This window comes from Electrophorus electricus, chromosome 5 (genome assembly GCF_013358815.1).
Source record: "Electrophorus electricus isolate fEleEle1 chromosome 5, fEleEle1.pri, whole genome shotgun sequence".
Lineage (NCBI taxonomy): Eukaryota > Metazoa > Chordata > Actinopteri > Gymnotiformes > Gymnotidae > Electrophorus > Electrophorus electricus.
Window position 1 is genome coordinate 6,545,530 of NC_049539.1, and position 22,833 is coordinate 6,568,362.

Consider the following 22,833-nt stretch of genomic DNA (forward strand, 5'->3'; position numbering starts at 1 on the left):
AAAGATAAAAAATTATAGTGAACTACACAAGGTTTTTTAGAGAAATGGGACGTTTCAGATAGATGTGCTTCATCAGCAGTGCAAGCAAAATGTTTCTAAGGAACCAGTTTATATTTGGAAAAGTAGATGTTTAAATCATAATATTCATTCTATGGGGTTCCAAAAGTGTAGACCAGTTATTTGTCTTTGAGTTTCCTAATTTCATATGTGTGTGTGTTGCGTGTTGTGTGTGTGTGTGTGTGTGTGTGTGTGTGTGTGTGAGTAAGAGAGAGAGAGAGAGAGAGAAATTCACATGAATGAAAATATAGTGTTTACAAATATATATCTGAGTATATAGAAGTATATACAGCTGTATAGAAGTATATAGCTGAGTTATTGCACATTGAAAATATGAATTCTCTATAGCATCTGATACATTGCACAATTACTAAAGTGTATTAGTGCTATGCACAAATAGTGCCATTTAGGAATGTATAAATATATAGGTCTTATAGAATCTGTTCCTAAATATACCTAAATATAACTATAGTACTTTTGTGCTGATGATTACACATGTCCTAACTGTCAGAGTCAGTGTTTGGCAGTGTTTAGTGCTCTCATGGCCATGGGGTAGAAGCTGCTCTTAAGTCTGTCTCTGATGTGATGGACTTAAACCAGAGGGCACCAGCTCAAACAGATGATGTCCAGGGTTTGATGTCTTTCAGTATGTTGGCTGCTCTACTGAGGCAGCAAGAGCTGAATAAGTTCTCCACCGAGGGAACTGAGCAGCTGACTATCTTCTGAAGGGCTCTCCTCTCCACCGCTGAGCAGCTGACGTACCACGCAGAGATACAGTGTATCGGCACACTCAGCTTTTCTTGCAGGAGGTGGATTCGCTGCTGAGCCTTTTTGACTGCTGTTGTGGTGTTGGAGGTCCAGGAGAGGAGCTTCACTGATGTATGTACCCAGGAACCTGAAAGACAGAACCCTTTCCACACAGCCCCTGTTGCTGTGTAGTGGATTAGGGTCTCGTGTTCTCCCAGAAATTTATTATACATTCTTTTGCTTTTGAAAATTTCAGTGTAAGATTGTTCTCAGACCACCATGCTGCCAGTCTTTGGTCTTTATCCCTGTTTGCTCCTTAGATGAGTCCAACAGCACTTGTTTCATCTGCAAATTTGATGGTGGTGTTGTTGGGGTGGATGGGAGCATATCATGAGTCATAAGTGTACAGGGTGTAAAGAAGGTAGCTCAACACATCCTTGTGGGGCACTAGTGCTGAGTGTGAGGGTGGAGGAGAGGTAGATGCCAAGTCTAACAGTCTGAGGGTGTTTAGTCAGAAAGTCTTTGATCCAATAGCAGGTGGGAAAGTGCTAAGTCAGTGTGTTTAGTGACCAGTCTCACTGTGATGCACATATTGAAGGCAAAACTGAAATCTATAAAAAGCCTACTCACATAACCCCCGTTATTCAAGGTGTGTGAGTGCTGTGAAGATATGTGCTATGTGCAGTAGTGATGCCAGCTTCTGCAGACCAATTTGCAAATCTTTTGTAGGCAAACTGTTGTGGGTCGAAGGTGGATAGGAGACTGACTTTAATGTGCTGAAGGACCAGCCTATCAAAACACTTCATAATGATCATTGTGAGTGCCACTGTATGGTAGTCATTGAGACTCCTATGGATCGATGGATGGATGGATGGATGGATGGATGGATGGATGGATGGATGGATGGATGGATGGATGGATGGATGATTAATCTAGACAGGGACAGGTTGAAGATCACTGAGAAGACCCAGGCAAGCTGGTCTGCACATTCTTTCAGCACCCTCCCTATGCCACCATCGGGGCCACTAGTGATGTGTGGATGCCCTGCCACACCTTCCATGAGTTGTTGTTGGTGAAGTGATCGTCGGTCTTCCGGTACACCTCTTTAGCCTCGTTGATGCCTCTCTTCTGGTTGGCTCTAGCAGTTCTGTATAAGGCGGTCACCAGACCTAAAGGCAGAGTTATGGAACTTAAACAGAGTTTTGACCTACTTTGTCATCAATGGCTTCTGGTTGGGGAATACCCGGATGTGTTTATCGATGGTGAAATTTTCACCACTGTCTTGTATGTAGAACAGTACAGTTGATGTGTACACCTCCAAGTTCTGGTCCTCAAAATATATCTTCACATGGAAGCTGAAAGCTATTGCTAGCCAAACTGTAACCTTTATTTTCACAAACCACATGCAAATTCAACTCTGCAGCAACAGTTAGGGCATGCTTCTGTCACCAGAGGAGAGTACCGATGGTGGTGTTTTGGTGTCTGAGCGCCCTCTGCTGGGACTGTCCATTTTGGACTGCCTAAAGCAGGTATCAAATCAAAGAACACCATTGATTGTGTCTTGTTGTTGAGCCCTGAAGTACTCAGTGGAAAGAGGAAGTCAGAGTTTTGTGTTTGGTTTTGTGGGGTAAACTATCAGTCTAATTTATGCCAATCTAACCAGAATATTATGGACTATATTATGAATGTTAAACTGCAGAAATCCATATGGTACAAATGTGTATGCATGTGTGTTTGTATGTGTTTGTTAAGTCAAAGTAACTGAGTTTCATATCCAGGATTAATCAACACTGCACAGACGTGCTTAGAGCAAAGACCCCCCGCCCCGTAACACACACAAATATGATATGTGACTCGGAGAGGGAGAGTGAGGGAGGAGGAGGCAACATGAGATCGAAGGATATAGAGAGATGCATAATGTGTGTGTGTGTGCGGCTATGTGTAGATGTGTGGATTATGAGCCTCTGTCTGGTACAAGTAGGTGTTTAGGGAAGGGTGCACCATGGCAACACTACGGAATGTCTAAAATCCTTCTCACTTTCTCCTGGACTCATCTAGTAAACCCTTATGCCTCTCTCTTGCTCTCTCTGTCTCTCTGTCTCTCTCTCTGTCTCGCTCTCTCTCACAGACACACACACACTCACACACACACACACACACACACTCATATGTTGTCCCTATCAAGAACACACACTGCCATGGCAACAAGGATATGTTTAGATTTGTGAAAGGTCAAAAGGTCATCATGTAGATCTAGCCGACCATGTTCCTACCTGGAATTGTTGGGTATCTCCCAACTTGGAGGACTTAACATTTAAGTTCAAATTTGAATTTCACAGCAAGGACTGTTCAAGATCTGTGTTCAAGAATGACCAAAATGGCACAACAAATTGGGATTAGTGAGATTATTGGTGCAACACATTGTAAACGCATAGGCTGCAAAAGTTGTGTCACACTATGAACCACTGTAGGTTTGCAGAGATTAACTGAGCCAATGTCTTAGGTTAAAAAGTGTATCTAATAGGTCTCTCAGACTAAAAAAATTAATATGAAGGTTGGAACTTAAAGGAGAGACCTCAGGCAATAGACCATGTTCCTGCTTAATGGCTGTCGTGGTTGTTTTACATCCTGGTCTGCCTGTGTGTTATCCCTGTAATGGTGGATTAATGTGTCTTTCATTTGTGCTTTCCAGCTTCCTGGAGAGGATCGACTCTGTACGACAGAACGACTACACGCCAACAGACCAGGTGGGAGCATACTAATATTTAACATTTTTCAGTTGTGGTAAGGTTGGCATGAGAGGTGTAGTAATTAAAGTATGATAAGAGTCAGACTAGTATATCAACTTCTAATTCGATAATTAATCAACTTCTAATATCAACTTCTAATTCGATCATTAATTCAGCTTCTAATGCCCACCTATGTTTCATTTTATAAATATTTATGGATATTGACATTTAGTCCACTGATATTTTGTAATTTTTTCCTTTGAAAATTTTAAAATATTTGTCCACAAGAGGGTGCTTTTTGTATTGTTATGGGCCTTAGAGTGAGACAATATCATAGGTTAAGTGACTCTAAGACGTCTCGCAGACTTTAAAAATTAAAGTTATTTCAATGCAATACCTGTCATTTTTGAAAATAAATTATTTAGATTATTCATCTGATTATATAGAGGCAGTGTATGAATATTTATTTAACACCATAAAATCTGGGAAAGATACACAAAACAAAGTACATTGGTTTAGGGCAAAAATATTTTTTAACCTAAAACTATAATTCAGTTTCTGTTTCAGCCACCAAAGTAAGATGTATCTTGCATTTTTGGAATGAGTAATTCATTTTTTCCAAACATTTTGGTTTTTATTTACTTATGCTTTAGTCCAAAATAGTTTTGTTTACTTAACAATATTGTAGCTTATATTGTTGTAGCTTCTATTGTTGTAGCAGTATTGGAGTTATGGATAATATAGCACTTTTACACAGCTCAGAACATTTGTGCTACAGTTGTGCTCATCTGGGCTCCAGTCTTGCTCATCTGTGCTATAGTTTTGCTCATTTGTGCTCTAATCATGCTCATCTGCATTCCAGTTGTGCTCACCTGGGCCCTAGGTTTGCTCATCTGGGCTCCAATTGTGCTCATCTGCGCTCCAGTTTTGCTCATCTGTGCCTTAGACATGCTCATCTGGACCCCAGTCGTGTTCATCTTCCTCTTCTTGCATCTGGTTTTCCATCTTTTCGCAGGATTTGCTTAGGTGCCGAGTTTTGACTTCAGGGATTTTTGAAACACGATTTCAAGTAGACAAAGTCAACTTTCAGTAAGTCACTGCATGTTGGTGAGGTCTTTGCTTTTACCTTGTTTTACATTCTCAGCGTTAGTGCCACTACATCAGTAACTGCTTGCAGATTGTGCTTTTGCTTTTGCGCCCCATCAAATGGCAGTGTACATGATCTAAACCGTGTACACGAGCCTGTTGATCTGGAGCCCGATTTGTCAAAAACTGTGTTTATCTGTATTTATCATATCAGGGCTTTCATATCATACTTGAAATCATGTTTATTGAATGAAGGATGACAGTATAATAAATGCTGCAGTATAATAAATGCTATGATCAGATTTATTCTCAATTTATAGAAGATCTGTTGTTCTAAAACCACTTGTTTCCATTTTGCAGAAATAATCTTTTAATCTCTGTCTCTCTCTCAGCATGTTCGATGTGGGAGGTCAGCGAGATGAAAGAAGGAAGTGGATCCAGTGTTTTAATGGTGAGTTGTCATGTGTTTGCAGGCCAGTTGACTGCTCCTACAACTCATCTTTACTATTCAAACAGCTGCATTTGACAGCATGAAGCCATTCTGTACAGCATACCCTTTCTAAATGTGGCACATTCAGTTCCAGATTGCAATTCAAAATAAAAGAAAAGGAAAGAAAAGAAAAAAAGGCCTATCTGAGTGCCAGTGTGTTTTGTCGCTCCAGACGTGACAGCCATCATCTTCGTGGCAGCCAGTAGTAGCTACAACATGGTGATCAGAGAGGACAACAGCACCAACCGCCTGCGCGAATCCCTAGACCTATTCCGCAGTATCTGGAATAACAGGTTCCCTTCCTTCTCATTCTCTAGTGTTTCTTCTCTTTCTTCTTCTCTGTCTGTCACTTAATAGCTCCCCTTCTATCCCTGTTCATTACTCTTGCAAGAAGAAAGTGTCAGTTGATTGTGGATGAAGTCCAGTGTTTTGCATGGCAGACAAAGGTGGCAAATTAAGTGAATCATTTCTAAAGAAAGTTTTCGCTGCCGTTGGATAGAAAGGTCTTTCCTTGTTGCGGCTATGCACTTGTGAAGTCTGCCTGTCTGTTTGTCCATCTCTTTGATGTCCAGGTTTTTACGGACCATATCAGTGATCCTGTTCCTGAACAAACAGGATATGCTGGCTGAGAAGATTCTGGCTGGCAAATCCAAACTTGAAGATTATTTCCCTGAGTACACTCGCTACACAGTCCCACCTGAAGGTATCAGCCCTCCTCACCAAAACTAGCCGGATGTAACATTTTGCTCTCTGTTATCAGAGGGATCTCAAAATGTGTCCCATAAGAAAGCTTTGCCGGTTTTATAATCATTAAAGTATCACTCATTTTAGTTTCCTCTCTCTGACATGAACAGAGCTCAGAGCGCCATTAGTAATAAATAAGATTAACACGGTGAAGGTTAGCCTGTAAACTGGAATTGCTGGCATTTGTTTTTGATTCTTCATTCTACCAAGGCCTGTAAGACATACACCATTATGACATGTAATATTTGTCAAGGAAAAAGCATATTAGCACTTGCCTGGGAGTCTAACAGTGGTTGCAAATTGGCAGCAATTAAATTTGGCAGAAAGATAAATATACAGATATTTAAAGATAAAGGATACAAATAATTGTAAAATCTAATAATTAGATAATGGGTGACTAGGACACTTTTGTTACCATGTATAAATCTTTAAATTATTTGTTTTATTCTGTTATCATTAAACTGTCTTAGACTTTAATCACTTGAAAATACATGGTCTGTACATAATCCTGAGGGTAAATAAAAGACATTGATCTTTTGACCCCTGTATTCCTGTGAACAGTGACCCCTGACCCTGGGGAGGACCAGAAAGTCACCAGGGCCAAGTTCTTCATCCGGGATGAATTTTTGGTATGTTCAAAACATATCCAAGTTTTATCACTTGTTTCTCCAGGAGCTCCATAAGGGGATGGATGCTAAATTGTATATATAGATTCTGCATATTTGCAGTGTGTTGGTGTGCATGGGTGGGTTTGGTGTGGGTGTGATGAAGTCTTCAAGGCATTTGAATAATCAACAGTCCTTTACTTTTCTAAATAAAAACTTCTTGTTTTCTTTGTGTGTATTCCTAGAGTTTTAGAGTAATAGTATCCTACCTTAATCCATGTATTCCCATGGTTTAGAGTAATGGTATCTTAGTTTAAAGTGTGTATTCTCAGGGTTTTAGAGTCATTTTATTTTATCTTAATGTGTGCATTTCCAGGGTATTAGAGTAATGATGTCCTAGCTTAATGTGTGTATACCCAGGGCTTTAGAATAATGGTAACCCAGTTTAAAGTGTGTATTCTCAGGGTTTTAGAGTAATTTTATCTTATCTTAATGTGTGCATTTCCAGGGTATTCGACTAATGATGTCCTAGTTTAATGTGTGTATACCCAGGGTTTTAGAGTAATAGTATCCTAGCTTAATGCATATATTCCCAGGGTTTAGAGTAATGGCATCCTATCTTAAAGTGTGTATTCTCAGGGTTTTAGAATAATTTTATTCTATCTTAATGTGTGCCTTCCCAGGGTTTTAGAGTAATGATGTCCTAGCTTAATGTGTGCATTCCCAGGGTTTTAGAATAATGATATCCTGTCTCAAAGTATGTATTCCCAGGGTTTTAGAGTAACAGTATCATATCTTAGTACATGTATTCCCATGGTTTAGAGTAATGGTATCCTATCATAAAGTGTGTATTCTCAGGGTTTTAGAATAATTTATATAAATTTATTTTAATTTTATTTATCCTATCTTAATGTGTGAATTATAACCATTAAGTTAGAACCTTAGTTCTAACTTAATGGTATCCTTAGACCCAGGTCTAGTGTGTTAGAATAAGGATTTATTCCATGGAGACAACTAACACTTTTGTAAGTAGCTCTGGACAAACACATCGGCTAAATGCTGTAAATGTATATAGACAGATAATATCTGTTGAATTATGTGGTTTCTCTGCTTTGTGCATTTTTCTCATTCCTACTTTTAACATAAACCTTGTCTTGTGAGTTTGCATGTTATGTGTATTAAAAAAGTCCATCTGAGTGTTTTGTCTCTTGGTATACTTGTTGCATTCATAGTCTTTAGGTAACTTGGTCTCTCTCTGTATGGATGTGTGTGTGTGTGGGTGTGGGTATGTGTGGATTGTACAGAGGATAAGCACAGCGAGTGGTTCGGACAAACACTACTGCTACCCACATTTCACCTGTGCTGTGGACACAGAGAACATCCGCCGTGTCTTCAATGACTGTCGTGACATCATACAGAGGATGCACCTTCGTCAGTATGAGCTCTTGTGATTGGCTGCTGCAGTCTTGTGACTGGCCACTCCTCCAATAAGATCACTTCTTTTACACTCCCAGATAGCTGCAGGACTATGTGAACTACTGACAAGTGACAATGTTGTCATGTGATCTTTTCCCCCACCTTTTGACGCTTCCCTCCGTTTCATCTGATCCTTATTTATAGCCTTTTTTTCCAAGATGAGTGTGTGTGTAGGTGCACACACAAGAAATTCTTGTTTTCAGTTTGTTTGGTTTTTTTGCTTTTGCTTTAAAGTGTTTTCATTTTTACATTGTGCGAGCACTGGTTGGATGTGGACCAGTTATACTAATGGAAATCTGTGGTAACTTCAGGCATGGTAGTCTGAACTTAGACCTTCCGACTTCTCCTCTGCAATCTTGTGAAGGTCTTTTAGGAGTACTTGACATAGGGTGGATAATGCACTTTGCATCAGGTTCCTAAAATGAAGGCCAGGAAGCATAATTCACTATGTAGCACCACCATATTTATTACTCATCTTTTTTTTTTTTTAATGTGTTTTGCATTTCTTTTATCACTTTTATGTCAAGCGTGCAGGGGTTGCAGGGATAGATGGGGGTTTGGAATAATATAAAGAGCACAGACTTAAGAGTAGAAGTGGTGGATTGTAGGACTTCAAGTCCTCTGCAGCTCTAAGCCAATAGGCACCAGCCGCTTTCTGCCTAGGGAGAACCACCACACTGATTGGCTGATAGATATCGCTCATACCATGGGGGTTGTCTTGGTGGGCGATAAACCTATATAAATAAATATAAATAAACACATAATATATTTTTGGGGGAGGGGGTGTTTTATTATACTAAGGAATGTGTAAGGTTGCTTTCTCTTGTACAGGCCTGCAAAATGTAATGTTATTTTGTACAACTTAATTGAGAAAGAGAAGAAACTTTGACTTGTAGAAGCTCCTTGTGCCTTTGATTACGGCTGTACCTGTAAATGGGGATTAGATGTAATTACATTTTTGACAGCGTTGTACAGCTTGATGTCAAACCTTAACTGCAGCACAGCCGGCTGATGGGAAGTCTTTGTCTCTCTGTAGAAACACATTTTTTCTTGTGATTTGTAAAGATTAATGAAATCTTTAGTATAAAATGAAAATTAGGCAAAAAAATCTTGTATACAATATGCAAAATTAACCACTTACCTATGTTGAGAACTTACAGATAGAGTACATGTCTTTTTTCTGTTCATTTTCCCTTTCTAGGACTCTTTGACAGCTTTAAAACCATTGGAAATCCTTTTAAGTGTCCAAACTTGCGGCCTGCTGATGTTTTGAGTAGGAAGCAACTTTTTAGACATGGACTGTGTGCTTGAGGCATGTGCACAGGGTTATGGCATTAAATGTGTGAATGCGTGTGTGTGTGCTTGCATGCACATGTGCATGTGTACACTCACATACACACACATTGTGTTAAAACCCAAATGTACATCTGCATTTTTATATTTATATATGTACATATACATTTATAAAGTTACAAAAAGAAGCTATATTCTATAAATATATAATTATACATAGAATGTGTGTGCCTATGCGTATACATATTTATGAATGTCTAGCAAGGTTGTTTGCATAGCAATGCATACACGTAGGCGTACTTTAGAAGCGGGAAGGAAGGTGAGAGAGACTAGTTCCTCACTGACTGTCCCATAAACCTTCAGGACTACGCAAAGGTCTGGGACATATAGGCACTGACTGTCCCTCCTCACAGCCACTGAGCAGCACTGAGCCTCTTCCGCCTGCCCACTGAGTACATCACAGGACAGTCATATGTGAACACGGAGAGCTGGCTAGATCAATGGAGAATGGAGTTGTGTGAGAAGTTTGGGAGAAAGCCCACCTTCACTCATCCATTTGTCACTGCCTGTTTTTGTGCATTAGCACCCACAGCTCACCATTGTCACAATCACCACCATCTGCAAAATGCCAGGCCAAAATACTCTTCCACATTTCCTTTCTGCCCTCAGTGTCCAGGTTTAGTGAACTATGATAGACCCATTTCACTTTATGATGTAATTTGTACATGTGAGTCACATTTCACCGGGGCCCAGATAAATCTGCAAATCAGATGAACAGAAGTCTGAATGAATGACCTTATCCCACCTTCAGCTTGCACACGGAAGTGAGGTAAAGGTGAATGTGTCCGTTGGCAGTTCATATCTGTGTGGTTCCCTAAATAGCTCCAAAGCACATATGTCCACCATTTCACAGGGAGACCTGGCCAGAGAGGGGGGTATGGTACTCTATTGTACTCTATCTGGATGGTTGGAACAGGCTATGTGGTGCCACAGTCACTGTATGGTGAGGCCATAGCACTGGTAGATAGGCTAATTCTTTCTTTTGAGGCTTCTTCATGTTCAAATACTGAGTGATGACTGAGTGAAGAAAATTAAACAAAACAAAAAAACCCAACTCTATCTGGCCTTCAAGGACTTCACCATTTTTTTTTATTATGTTTCTTAATTTTCATTTTAATAAAGAGGCACATTAGAAGACCTTTGTCTTTGTTTAGAATGAGAATGTCAGGAGAAATGTAATTTTGCAAATAAAATACCTCTAAAAGAAATGTTATGTTTTATTACTCAACTAGCATAAGAATAACAAATTCCATTAACAAACAGATTTAGATGTTCATTTTTATTTGCATTTGTTTCAGTCAAAACTTTATTCAAAACATTTCTCATAGAGTAAAAAAATCTAATCAGGCCTTGCCACCTGAGTTAGTGAAGACATTTTAAGGTGAAAATCCTTAAAGACTTGGGAAAACATAGGTGAAAGAGACTTTAAAAGTAAATGGATTAATACACAGCTTTAAATAAAAGTAAAGCCTTAGTCACACACACAATCATTAACACAAAGGTTTCAAAAAAATTCCTAAAAATACTTCCAGTTTCAGTTGACTCATCACAGTTCAGTCCAAGTGCATTAGCTGGCATCTGGATCCACTTCCCTGACAGTGAAACTCTGTGCAAAATGGCTCTTTAAAATACCTCGAACGTGTAATCACTGAGCATATATTCACATTAGTGTTAGTGTGCATTTTCAGATAGACTTCTGCTTCCCTAGAAGCCTGTTTGCCAAGCGCAGCGCCCTCCTGAACACACTGAGGTGGCTGAGTGTGATGAGCGCAATTACCAAGACGCTGCCACAGTATACTGCTATAACACTGCTCTCTTCGGGCAGGAAGCACTTAGACAATGCAAAGTCAGACTGAGAAAATGATCCCTGCACATGGAAGCGTGCACACACACACACACACACACACACACACACACACACACACACACACACACACACACACACACACACACACACACACACACACACACACACACACACACACACACACACACACACACACACACACACAGTAGGAGGCAAAAACAATTGTCAAATTGTCAAAAAGGTATACATGTACCAGAAACAAAGCGCTTTTAGCCACACTCCATTCACTTTGGAAGGTATATGGAGCCCTATCTAGCAGATTTGCAGATTCCTCCTCAAATGCTGAACTCTGCCCACAGGCCCTACTTGGGAGCTCATTTTTTATTACTCCTTACTTTAGACTTCATGCATGTTAATTTGCTTTTATTGTGATATTGTGTGAGTGCCCTCAGATTCTTGATCTACATTGTCAAATTAATTTGCAGAAACTAATTCAGTCATTTCTGATGATTTATACATTTAAACAAGGACACAATCCCTCATTATGAGAAACCATATTAGCCTCAGAAGTATTAGCGTACATATGTACTAACTAAATGAGTGAATTATATACATTGGATATTATTGAAACTAGCTTCCTAACCTACATTGTGTAGCTTCAAATAAATTAACAAAGAGGTTATGGTTACCAATATGAAGCTGGGGTTGTTGCGGTTCCTCCAGCTGAAAGACGGAACACTGACCTCGGGGAACCGGTTTTCATGGAGAAACTCACAGCCACTGTGGGTGTGGCCACTGAGAATAAGGCGGGGCTGGAACCACCACAGCAGCTGATGATTGGAAGAGTGGCAATGTGTGAGTGTGTCTTGTTCTCAGTTCCCTTATTTTTATTCATAATTTTTATTTTGTACATCATAGGTACCACAAGATCAACAGATGTGTTACTGTGTACGCGTGTGCCTCACCATCTTTGAGGCATCCTGAGAGAGCACATCATAGCGCTCATGAAATTGCTTGTAGCGTTCGTTAGGTGGCGCTGCATCTACCCCTGTGCACTTGCTGTCACTGGCCCGATACAGGGGGTAATGCTGGAAAGCACACACAGGACATATACTTGAAAAGTTATCCTTTACACAACTGTCCATTGGTACACCCACCCAGGTTTATTGAACTATTTCAAAGGATGACAGTTCACTTATTTGACTTGCCCACACTTACCTGATTATTTTATGTTATTTTCAGTATTTTCTTAAAGACGTATAACTGAGTGTTACAGAAGCACACTTAGAATAGTGATATTCTGTAAATCTGACTCACGTTTAAAGTGTGGAAAACACACACACCCTGCCCTACCCTTTGTCCCATATTGCACTGCCCTCTATAGGCAAATGAAAGATTTGCATATTTGCTTATATTTACAGCATTTGACATTCATATAAATAAAATTAGTATGACAGTGTGTGTACTCTGATGGGTATCAAACCCATGACCTTGGTGTTGCACCACCTATCACATTAGTTGAGCTACAGGAACACATAGACAAATGCTTACAGCTAGATATTAGTGCAGTGGCACAATAGCAGTTCTGTGATATAGCTGGTTCTGATCTGCCTGTACAAATTGAGAACACTGGTGTTCTACAACTGACTCAAAATGTTGATTAAGGGAACCATGCATTAACACACCTGGTTCTCCTAAATTATCAAGATGTCAGCCTATACAGTTGCACTAAAAGTGCAAAAAAAACACTGCAGCATGCCTATGGGTCAGCCCTTGCTGTTATCTTCAGTCTGAAGATATCTTAATATAGAGGTTAAAATTATCTGCAGGTTGATTAAGGAACTGAACAGCAAGGACTGGAGATCTGATTCATCCACAAAAAAAAGAAAGAGACAAAAAACTCAATACATTCAAAAGCAGGTTAGTTGAGAGGTTTATGAAACATGATACAACACTGTTCCCTGAGCTTTGGTCAATGATTGTAGAGTGTCTCTGCTGTATAATGCAAACCAGAGACTGAAGTAAACCAAAGGATTAAAGATTAGAAGGTACATAGACCAACACTACAGTGTTTGCCCTTTAAACACAAACATAAAATGTATAAGGGCAATAGCACTATGCCACTGTGATTAAAATATAACCAAAGAGTACCCTGAACATCTCAACACCTTGCGTACTTAACATTGAGGCTGACCTGCTGTTTTACATAATTCCACAAGGACTGCTAATTTCTGACCAGTGTTCAAAAAACAAAACCCTGATTTGTGCATCAGTATTGCCTGCACACGAGTCAGTACTCATCTCCACAACTCCCAAGATTTTGGGCCAAGCTCTACTCCCTGGCCTGAGCACGCCCTCTCATGCCTACCTGCAGTATGACGGGAGGAGAGGATGCATATTTCTGCACATCTTTGCAGCGATGCCTCTCTCCACCAGCATTATGGCTCTGAGGAGATCCACAGGGACAGTAAGCCTCAGTCAGCACAGCAGTGGACGGCTCTTACAGGACCCATATGATGAAGAAAAAAAATAAATCTCATATCTTATAGGTTTTCATTTTTTACACAAAAGATAAAATCTACGAGAACTTGTAAGAAATGTGTCCATATGACATTAAAGGCTTTTGCTAAAAGAAAATAGGTGAACAACATAACTAAGTGCTTCAGTGTACGTCTTGACAAAGATAAAATGCAGGCACATGATGTATGACTCTGGCCTCTGGCTACATGGCTGCAACACTGAAAAATCTTATTTTGATGTCTCCCTAAAAGTCACTTTGCAGTATACATCTGTTAAAATGATGTGCATAGTAATACAGGAGTAAGCTGTATTTTCATGCTAAAATAAACTGGATAATGGATGAAATCCTACCTTGAAACCCTGAATTCAAATCAGCATGGCCCTGCCTACACCAGCCCCCCTCCCTCTAGACTGCAAATACTTCAAATGCAAGTCAATTTATTTTAGTGAATCACATGCTTAACTACTTCCGCATGACCTTAACCAAGCAGATGATCAGCTCAGAGCTGCTATTCAAATGTTTACCCGGAATTAGGTTCTAAATCTGAAACTGTGCCAAATAAATATGTTATGAGAATCTGACAGTCGAAATCATGACTATAATCCACAAAACCAAAAAGCTGCGAATAAACTAAGCTCTTCTTTAAAGATGGCTGTGTAGTTGGAGTCTTCTGCTCCTTAACATTCTCTATAAGCAAATCAAAAGTATATTAACCAGACCACTATGAATAATGAACCAGACAACCTCATTAAAAATACCCTACTTTAAGGGCAAAAGGTACCTAACATCTTTAGCAATTTCGTAATAAGGAAACTGTCTGTAAAGGCCTACAGATGATTCATTGAAGCCAGCTTGGGGGAGTCCCTAAAGGGTTGTCGTTATTGCTAAGATATGACGGAGAACGAGAAAGCTCCAGCATGACAATAAGTCTGACCTTCTACCCTGCAATGATTCATATACACTAATCACACAGAGATAGCAATAAGGAGTACATTGACTTTAAACAATACTACAACACAAGTCCTTTATGTGAAAGAGAGACAGACAAACAGATAGATATTCAACAGACAGATATTCAGCTAAAGATATCCTGAGAGATTAAACAAACATTTCATAACCAGTGATAAAGGCGAGCAACACTGATGGTACCTGCTGATGTGATGATGGTGATGATGATGCGTGGGTTGCCTGTACAGAGCAGTTTAGTGCCTGTGAGAGATGGTGCAGCTCACTCTCCACACTTTTACAGATTGGACAGTGATCCCCATGCAGTGCCACACTGTTCACTAGCAAAAAACTATGATGCCCCAAACACACACACACACACACACACACACACACACACACACACACACACACACACACACACATGTATCATAGTTTACAAGACAAAGTGCACATAAAACACTAAAAAAGTAGTGCAATCTGAAAGCTTCTGTAAAAATGGCTTACTTGACACCTCTCTTAGTGATTATGCGTGCCGACGTCAAATTGAACACTTTCTCAAAGCGCTCCAGTTTATAGCGCGTCATCCTGTTTAGAAGGTAACAGACCTTGGGAAACGTTGCAGCTCAATAACATAATTCCTATGCCTGTTTTGACATTTGTTAACCTGCTAGACTATCAAGTTTGACATGTTCATATTCTTCTTTAATTTCTCAGTAACATGTCCCAACACAACCCATTTACTTATCCTTGTAACTCTCCATACACTTCACTTTTTTCCCGTCCCTTTCTCTCTCTCTCACACACACACACACACACACACACACACACACACACACACACACACACACACACAGACACACACACACACACACACTTTCAGTTCAACCTTAGCAATTTTTTTGCTGAACACTTGACCCTGGTGTCTTGATTCACTGTCACTCTCCAACCACTCATATGGAGAAACCAACTAAACACTCGAATGAAAGCTGGGTTAGTTCATCACAATTTTAACCCAACACTGTCCATTTCTGTTAATTCTTAAACATTAGACAATAGAATTGTAATATTGTTCAGTAACCTTTGAACTCACTCATGATGGAAGCCGATGTCATGGTTGCCAATAAGAACCACAAGTTCCATGTCACTGGGGTGACGGAAGATTTGTTTGAAGCGTCTAACGTCATCTTCCCAGTCCTGAAGGGAATCACAAAGCAATCCATCAGGCAAAAATACAATTAATTAAAACAGCCTTTATGTGACCAGATCAGTTGTGTAATAAATAGGAAATAGTCTACATTTACAGTTGAAATGGCAGGTAGCGGAAACTACAGCACAGTATGACTGGAAGAATTTTAAGAAAGGCAAACATGGAAAACTATACAGTGTGAAACAAAGCAGCAGTGGGAACAGGGAAAATGATATATTATCTGAGACAATACCATAAGGTTAGCTCGCTCATATTCATTTGCATTCATTTGTAACACCAAACCAAATCTACATACAGTCAGACCATTCTGGGGCCTACTCAGCATCCGAATGAGATCTCAGAGCATGAAGAAACGTAGGATAGTTAACCAGGAAGAAAAACAAACAGTGTCATTTGACCCAAAGAGATGTCACAATAAGATGTCACAGTAACACAGTAAGTTATTTTTCCTTTTACTTCTGCCCTGCCCTTTAAATGTCAAGCAAATATGTATGACTGCAAAAACGAATTCATTTCAGATTCAAAATAAAATGAATGATGACGCTGACTTTGGTTGACCTTCCAGAGCCTCAGCTTTACCTTGGGGGAGCTCCATTTGCCCTCATCAAAAATGTCCCCCAGAATGAAGACCACCTCGGGCTTGAGCAGCCACAGCGCCGTCTGGAATGCTCTCTCCATCTGCCACTCTCTAGCAGGTGCAAATGGAAGCAGTTAGCGTGCAGAAGTTCAGCGATGCGCCTGTTCAAGGTTCACTTTAACATTCTCTGTGCAGCACTCCTGTGTCTCAGACAGAGCTGGTGTTAATACATACTGATCTTACACTATATATGTACTTTTATGTGTAGTATCAGTCTTCACACAGGTTGATTTGCCTTGTCAACTTTTTCCTGAACATTCTAAAAGACCATATCCAAAATCCAAACATTTACATTTGCTGAAAAAAAAAAATCTAAGAATAGGTTACAATCCAGGTTTTTAACCAGGTCCCCCTGCCATGTACATATATTTCAGCTCTCTTAAATCTCTTTAAAGATGAAATATTAGACATTCTTCACAGTCTCTGAAAAGGTATAGTTACCTAAACTGGAACGTGGCAGCATGCTGAAAATGTTAAATAGTAAACCTGCATATTTTAACATCTTAATTGCATCGGCCAGTGGGCACAGACAGTGACTTAAAAAAAGGGGATAAAACCTTTAAGGAGAAAATATGACGGCATAACCCGAGTGAATTTTCCAGTAATCAAATTTTCAATATCAGTTATATTCACTAATGGCAATAGGTATTTTATCAAATGAGCTGCGTTTAGGTAACAGATACTGTTTAATCAGTTAACTAGTCTTTATGGCCCTAAAAAATCTCTTCACTTTGTCCATGTAACGTACTTGTACGTGTTCACAATTAGCTAGCTACTTATTTCCCGAAAAACGAAATGCTACCTCAGCTAAGGAGCCAGATAGCTCAATCAATAGTGCATTCAATGATCATGGAACTAGGCAAATATTTATAGTATTACAGCAATGTTATGACTGATATGTCGTAACATCCATGAACATTTCTAATTATTGCTAAACTTTGAGTCCTATTTATGACATGTATCATACCTTCTCAGTTTGTCGAACCAGTGTCCTCTAATAGCCCCGAGGAGATGAGTATCGGACAAGAACAGCGCCCGGAGAGGAGCCCGAAAGTCTTTGTGGTCGGTCATCTCCGGCCACGAGCATCGTAGAATTGTAGGGAAATATATCACATATTCACAGAATATAAAAACGCAGCTAACCCACAAAACGAGCACCATTAAACGCAATTTACCCGTAAAAGCAGGCATGATCTCTGGACAAACAAAAACGCGGCTAATTCATCACTGAATCGCAATGATTTAAACCATAAATCACTGTCAACGAGCTAGCTAGCTAAATTGTTTCACTATTTAGCGAACGAAAGGATTACGATACTACACGGCGATAATTTCCCAAACCATCTCCCATTAAGGGTAAACGAAGCAAACGCGGCGTTGTCACAACATTGGACTTGTGAGTCATCTTCGTCACCAGCCAGTGACTATGTCGATACGCCCTATTTAGGTTGGCGTGTTTGCGATCAAAAATAACGATGAAGAGTCCTGTTAATAGCTGGTACGTCATACATGTGGATTTCACGAAACACCTTGCACGGACTCTTGGCACCACATTCAGTCTGCAATTGCCAGTGGTATCCTCAACACTGAATTCTGTAAACCCCAAGCATCAAAACCCAAATATAAGTCTTTTTGTTGTAGGCAAATCAGAGAGCCGGATGTACAACTGCAGCTGAACTGCTTTGCACTGCCTTACAGCACCCTCTTATGCAGCGGACTAAGACATCATCAGAACTGAGCTGTAACCATCTGCGTAAGCGACAAGTAACAGAAAAATCATGACTGTGCACACAACCTTTGCAAACGCCATCTTGTGCTAGTCACGGATGCTGCAACCACATAGCTGACTCAGTATTCGCAAACCAGAATTATTCAATCTAAATTAATTACGTGTAGATTCGGCACAGTACTGAATAATACAGTGTTAGTGGTGTAAATTAATGGATGACTGTTAAACGTAAATATTAACCCCCACCACTTCTGAAAATGTTTATCATTACAGAAATAGATAAAAGGTTCATTTGTTGAATATTTGTCAAAACGGTTTCATTTGGTGGAGAGCAGCTATAAGGCCTGTTCTTAGTGTTAGCTAAATCATTTCAGATCAATAAACTGGATATGGCTAAGCAGTTTTGAACATGATTACATGTTGCAAAATTGTTCTACAAATGTTGAATCCAAATCGTTTGTCCCTTTTTCATGGTGACGGCTAAAGGCCTGGATGAAGGTAAAAGGTTTGTGGGAAACCGCACCCCAGTAATAAAAATCGTTGTGAAGAGAGTTGGAAGATAGTCAAAACAGACACAGTACAACAGCAAGGCAGTGTGACAGGATGTAACTTTAATTAATTTGAAGCATGGTTAAATAGTAGTACTTGCTGCATGAAATCTGTAAACACTGTTCCATATGAAGACACAGAGAGAAATTTGCATACTCGGGGAATTTTTAAATTTACTAAACTTCTTGTGTCTGTATAGCTACGGGCAATACTGGGTCATGTGTGTGGTGAGGATCCTGTGGATGGAGTCCACCGTACCTAAAAAAAAAGCAGGACTTATAAAGATTACATTGCATTATCAAGGAAGTAGAATTCGTGATTTATCCATCACCCATTCACTTGCACACTCATGTACTAACAGTGATTCATTCACTCCCACACTCATTTGGCCATACTTGAACATACATATTGTCTTTCAGCAAAATGTAAAAAACTAATTTTTTAAAAGAAAGCCACATTAGCTCACCTGTGCTTTGGCAACATGTAACTCGGCATGGATTCTCTTGCACCTGTTCGCCAGCTCAGTGTACTTTTCTTTCAACCTGTCCTTGTCTCTCCTCTCCTTTAAGAAGTCCTCCTTATAGACCTGGGCCTGATTTACACCACACAACAACAGCCACGATCAGCTCTAACATTAAACACAGAGGGGGAATCAAGGGAGAGTGCTGCAGGGCACTGTCAAACACATAACCAAATATGACACATGCTTTATGAAACATGACCGTCACTCCGCACTCCGTCATCAGTGATTCACACGTCGTCCAGTAACCGTTTGCGCAAATATTACCCTATGGGAAATTTGGGGATGTAAGGCTGTTCAGCTTCTCGTTGCTATAGTGGTAAAAACAAATCTTGGGAATTAAGGGATTTGTTATGCTTAAAGTTTATGTTAATCGGGTATAAATAGTTTTTTAAAATGTGGGCATCTGATCATCAGAACAAAATTTTTTATTGACCGGTGCTTTTTTTTTTTCCATCCATGGGTCCTTATGATAAGATTCTATGAACGGATATGTTTCAAAATTAAATATAGAGAAAAGTCACTTAGTGGGCTTCAATGTGTGCTTCAGTTAATACCTGATGCATCCATATGTTCTGTCCTGCCTGTGAATCATCCTGGTGACACACTGAGCTCTTGTGCACCTCAGTCAGGGCCTAACAGAAACCACTGTGTTAAACAAGCAGCAGGGTGTTCACTGTGTTCACACGCTTTCGAGTGTTAGTGCTGGCTTTTTATATATGTGTAGGATTTCTGTACCACCTGTATTTCTTTTTTGTTGCTTGTTGATGTTTACTTATAAGTAAAAATAACACTAGGAATAGTTTTTACTATTATATGAACAAATTATCAAATTATCCAAATGAATTTAGTAAATTGCTGAATAACTGAAAGTAAAAAAGCATAGGAAACTCAAAGATGACTCCATTTAACTGTTTAACTATATATATGGAAGGAGAGAGAAAGAGAAACAGGTTTCACTTTTTGATCCTCCAAAATGCAACTGATTTTTATCTTTTATTTATCATTTTACCTTATTTAGTCGCCTGATCTCTTGTTCTTGTTGCTGCCCTCTACTAGTCAAAGTCTCACATTGCATTCTCAGGCATTCGATCTGTCCATCAGCCTCATGAAGCTGAGACTTCAACTCCTGTCAAAATCCGACAACCAAAACCTTGCAGTAATCATAATTATGATTATTAAAAACAATTTTAAAAAGAAAGAATAAAAAAGAAAAACTGCAGAGACACACTATCACTACATTTATAAGCATTGATATACATTAATTGATTACATGTAATAATTTATAGTGGGTTCATGAATGTAGACCTGATTAGATTCAGATTCTAACAGGATGGACATGACATGTGCATTACACACTTCAAAAGAAGTGAACTAATAAGGTGCTTAGTCATATCCTGTGTAATGTAATGAGGGTTATGCCTGCACATTCTATTCTAGTGTAACTAGTTTAATGTCAGAGTCCTTGGTTCAGTTTACCTGCTAATGTTCACATAGAAGCTTTTGTTTCAAAAGTATGTTATTAAAGATCAACTTTAAAAAAATTGTTTACCTCTGCTCCCCATGGGGACAAAAATTATAAGCTTCAGATATTCTGTTTTAGTAGACTAAGTATAAATAGGTCTACATCAGAATGACCAGTTCACCTTTAGTCACTTTTGTGAAGTTCTCCATCCTTTTCTCTTTATCTTCTTTCATCTGCTGCCAGTTTTTCAATTCAGTGTGTGCACAAGACTCCTCTTAAAGAGGAAAGAGTCCTTACCCTGCATTCACATTGCTGTTTCAGAATTCTGTACTGTTCAGCCCATTTTTTGTTGATGTAGAGAAGCTGATGGCAAAAAACACTACATTTCAGTGTGTGTGTGTGTGTGTGTGTGTGTGTGTGTGTGTGTGTGTGTGTGTGTGTGTGTGTGTGTGTGTGTGTGTGTGTGTGTGTGTGAGCGCGTTGTGTGTGCAAGCATGCGTATTCGTGTCTGACAATACTGACCTCTTGATTTTTTTCCCTCAAGGTAGAAAATGTGATGTATAAATTTGCCATACTAACCTGCAAAAATGCACAACAGTCTGACCCTCATAAAATAACATTTTATTTTGAAACTCTGTTAATCAAATGAGAATGGAAGGGAAGAGTTAGTACAATACTGGAATTTTAGTCCTGCAGACCACATCAGCTTTTTTTGACATGGTTTTCCAGTAATGCATAAAGACGTTAACACTTCTCTTGCATTCCCTTTGTCTTTGACACACACCCATTCACCCACCACCCCCAACATACACACATCTACACACATATCATCTTTTGCTTCTGTCTTCTCCTTTTCGCTCACCTGTGAGTCAGGTGTGTGTTCTATGTCTTGGTCTGATGAACTGTGTGTGTGACAGCAAGTTTTAATCCAATTCTGTAGAGAAGTGTCAAGCTCTTCACCGTCACACCTTAAAAAAGACATGAATAAAACTAATACTAGAAATACTATTTTACATTTATACAATTTAAATTTGCATTTAATTTTATAATACATGTATTATTTTTACAAATACAAATATTTTATAAGTAATATTATATTTCTGCAGCCCTCTAGGAAAGGTGTACATATTTAAATTCAACTAAAATAAATACATGTTAATTATTAAAGATAATAGTAATTTGCCATCTTATATTGTAATTTGATATCTCTAATGAAATAATCAATTTGACAATCCTAAGAACTGAGATTCATTGAAGGTGCTTCCAGTTATTTAAGCTGTTGGTGAATAGCATAAATACCTATTGTTGACGCTGAGAAGATATCCTACCTGCCAGAATGCAGCACATCCATGGCACTCTTCAGTTTTTCTGGCTGCAGGTGCTGACTGTGAAAACAACACTGAAAGCAAATGTTTCAGTTCATTACTTAACCACCACGTGGCTTTATCTTCTCACATTTGCAAGCCCACAAGAACACTCACCATTAAAAAGAAATCCTGCGATACATTCTAAGAAATACTATGAGTGCAGTCTTTATAAAACAAGTACCCAGTAACTTTCATGAGTCATTTAAATATTTACTGTTTTTTTTTATCATCTTTTTTTAAGTAGCCATGTTCTGTTCAGAGTAAATAGGCTGTATTTTAGCTAGTTAGTTTGTTTTACAAAACGTACAGTTGGCTTGTTATCACTGTGGTAAGTTATTATCACTGTGAGTTCAGGTAAAATGTAAAAATTAAATACTGATATATCTCACCGGTTTTGGTTCGCTGTCAGTGTCGGCCTGAAGAGATCTGTGGAGCGTCGGCAAAACTGCTTATTTAAATATACAGGGAACACCCAACCGAGGATTCCCCAAACCAAGCAATTGTCGGTTTCCTAATACAGGGAATCCCTAACCTGCGCGTGGGTAGGAAGAAACGCAAGCGAAGGTGGGCGTGTGCTCTGAGCAAAAGATTTACCACATTTTCACATTCCGCGTGGCACATGCCGGTCATTACACACAGTATGCTATCGGTAACAGGTAATGAAACATTTCGAGCAATATCCTGCTAATGTCAAATCTGACTGTATTGAACAAATTTAGAAACCCCCTCGTGTGTATGTGCGTACGTGTGTGTTTGTTTTTACAGTGTGTTTTAGCCTATTAGTGGAGTGTCTCAA

The 22,833-nt window shown here is 39.3% G+C and overlaps 3 protein-coding genes across 5 annotated transcripts in view; 1 reads left to right on the plus strand and 2 right to left on the minus strand.

The window, feature by feature from the left end:
- The window catches only part of gnal (guanine nucleotide binding protein (G protein), alpha activating activity polypeptide, olfactory type), a 36,218-nt gene extending 25,723 nt beyond the window's left edge, over window positions 1-10,495 (plus strand). For both annotated transcript variants that reach the window (XM_035526445.1, XM_027018157.2), the window contains 7 exons: window positions 3,497-3,551; window positions 4,549-4,622; window positions 5,012-5,070; window positions 5,282-5,402; window positions 5,682-5,812; window positions 6,415-6,482; window positions 7,763-10,495. In XM_035526445.1, coding sequence (XP_035382338.1) covers window positions 3,497-3,551; window positions 4,549-4,622; window positions 5,012-5,070; window positions 5,282-5,402; window positions 5,682-5,812; window positions 6,415-6,482; window positions 7,763-7,909 — 655 coding nt within the window. In that variant the 3' untranslated portion in view covers window positions 7,910-10,495. The remainder of the gene's footprint in view (window positions 1-3,496; window positions 3,552-4,548; window positions 4,623-5,011; window positions 5,071-5,281; window positions 5,403-5,681; window positions 5,813-6,414; window positions 6,483-7,762) is intronic.
- Window positions 10,496-10,564: 69 nt separating this feature from the next.
- On the minus strand, window positions 10,565-18,190 carry mppe1 (metallophosphoesterase 1). 2 transcript variants are annotated; one of them, XM_027018147.2, is made up of 9 exons: window positions 17,375-18,190; window positions 16,350-16,458; window positions 15,654-15,757; window positions 15,068-15,148; window positions 14,765-14,912; window positions 13,463-13,540; window positions 12,060-12,182; window positions 11,784-11,924; window positions 10,565-11,154 (listed from the first exon to the last, which is right to left on the minus strand). In XM_027018147.2, exons 1-9 carry the CDS (start codon window positions 17,596-17,598, stop codon window positions 10,972-10,974), a joined length of 1,191 nt encoding a protein of 396 aa, XP_026873948.2. In that variant the 5' UTR covers window positions 17,599-18,190; the 3' UTR covers window positions 10,565-10,971. The 2 variants fall into 2 exon arrangements, with proteins under 2 accessions (XP_026873948.2, XP_026873947.2); XM_027018146.2 differs by having other exon boundaries at window positions 13,463-13,591.
- A 711-nt stretch (window positions 18,191-18,901) lies between these two features.
- Window positions 18,902-20,992, minus strand: LOC113582407 (TNFAIP3-interacting protein 3-like). The gene is made up of 5 exons (XM_027018150.2): window positions 20,968-20,992; window positions 20,218-20,334; window positions 19,763-19,840; window positions 19,152-19,277; window positions 18,902-18,943 (listed from the first exon to the last, which is right to left on the minus strand). Exons 2-5 carry the CDS (start codon window positions 20,281-20,283, stop codon window positions 18,902-18,904), a joined length of 312 nt encoding a protein of 103 aa, XP_026873951.1. The 5' UTR covers window positions 20,284-20,334; window positions 20,968-20,992.
- Between the last annotated feature and the right edge of the window lie 1,841 nt (window positions 20,993-22,833).

Bases quoted from the DNA above. Each gene is read 5' to 3' on its own strand.
- mppe1 (XM_027018146.2), bottom strand. From the start codon at position 17,598: ATGCCTGCTTTTACGGGTAAATTGCGTTTAATGGTGCTCGTTTTGTGG. The intron at 13,592-14,764 runs GTACCATCAGTG...GTCCTGTAAGAG, and splicing joins CACCATCATCACATCAGCAG to CCGTCCACTGCTGTGCTGAC. The intron at 12,183-13,462 runs GTAGGCATGAGA...TGTGCTTTCCAG, and splicing joins CTCCTCCCGTCATACTGCAG to CATTACCCCCTGTATCGGGC.
- LOC113582407 (XM_027018150.2), bottom strand. From the start codon at position 20,283: ATGCAATGTGAGACTTTGACTAGTAGAGGGCAGCAACAAGAACAAGAG. The intron at 19,841-20,217 runs GTAAAATGATAA...GGTTTCTGTTAG, and splicing joins AGATCAGGCGACTAAATAAG to GCCCTGACTGAGGTGCACAA. The intron at 18,944-19,151 runs GTGAGCTAATGT...CTTTTTTTTTAG, and splicing joins TACATGTTGCCAAAGCACAG to GTACGGTGGACTCCATCCAC.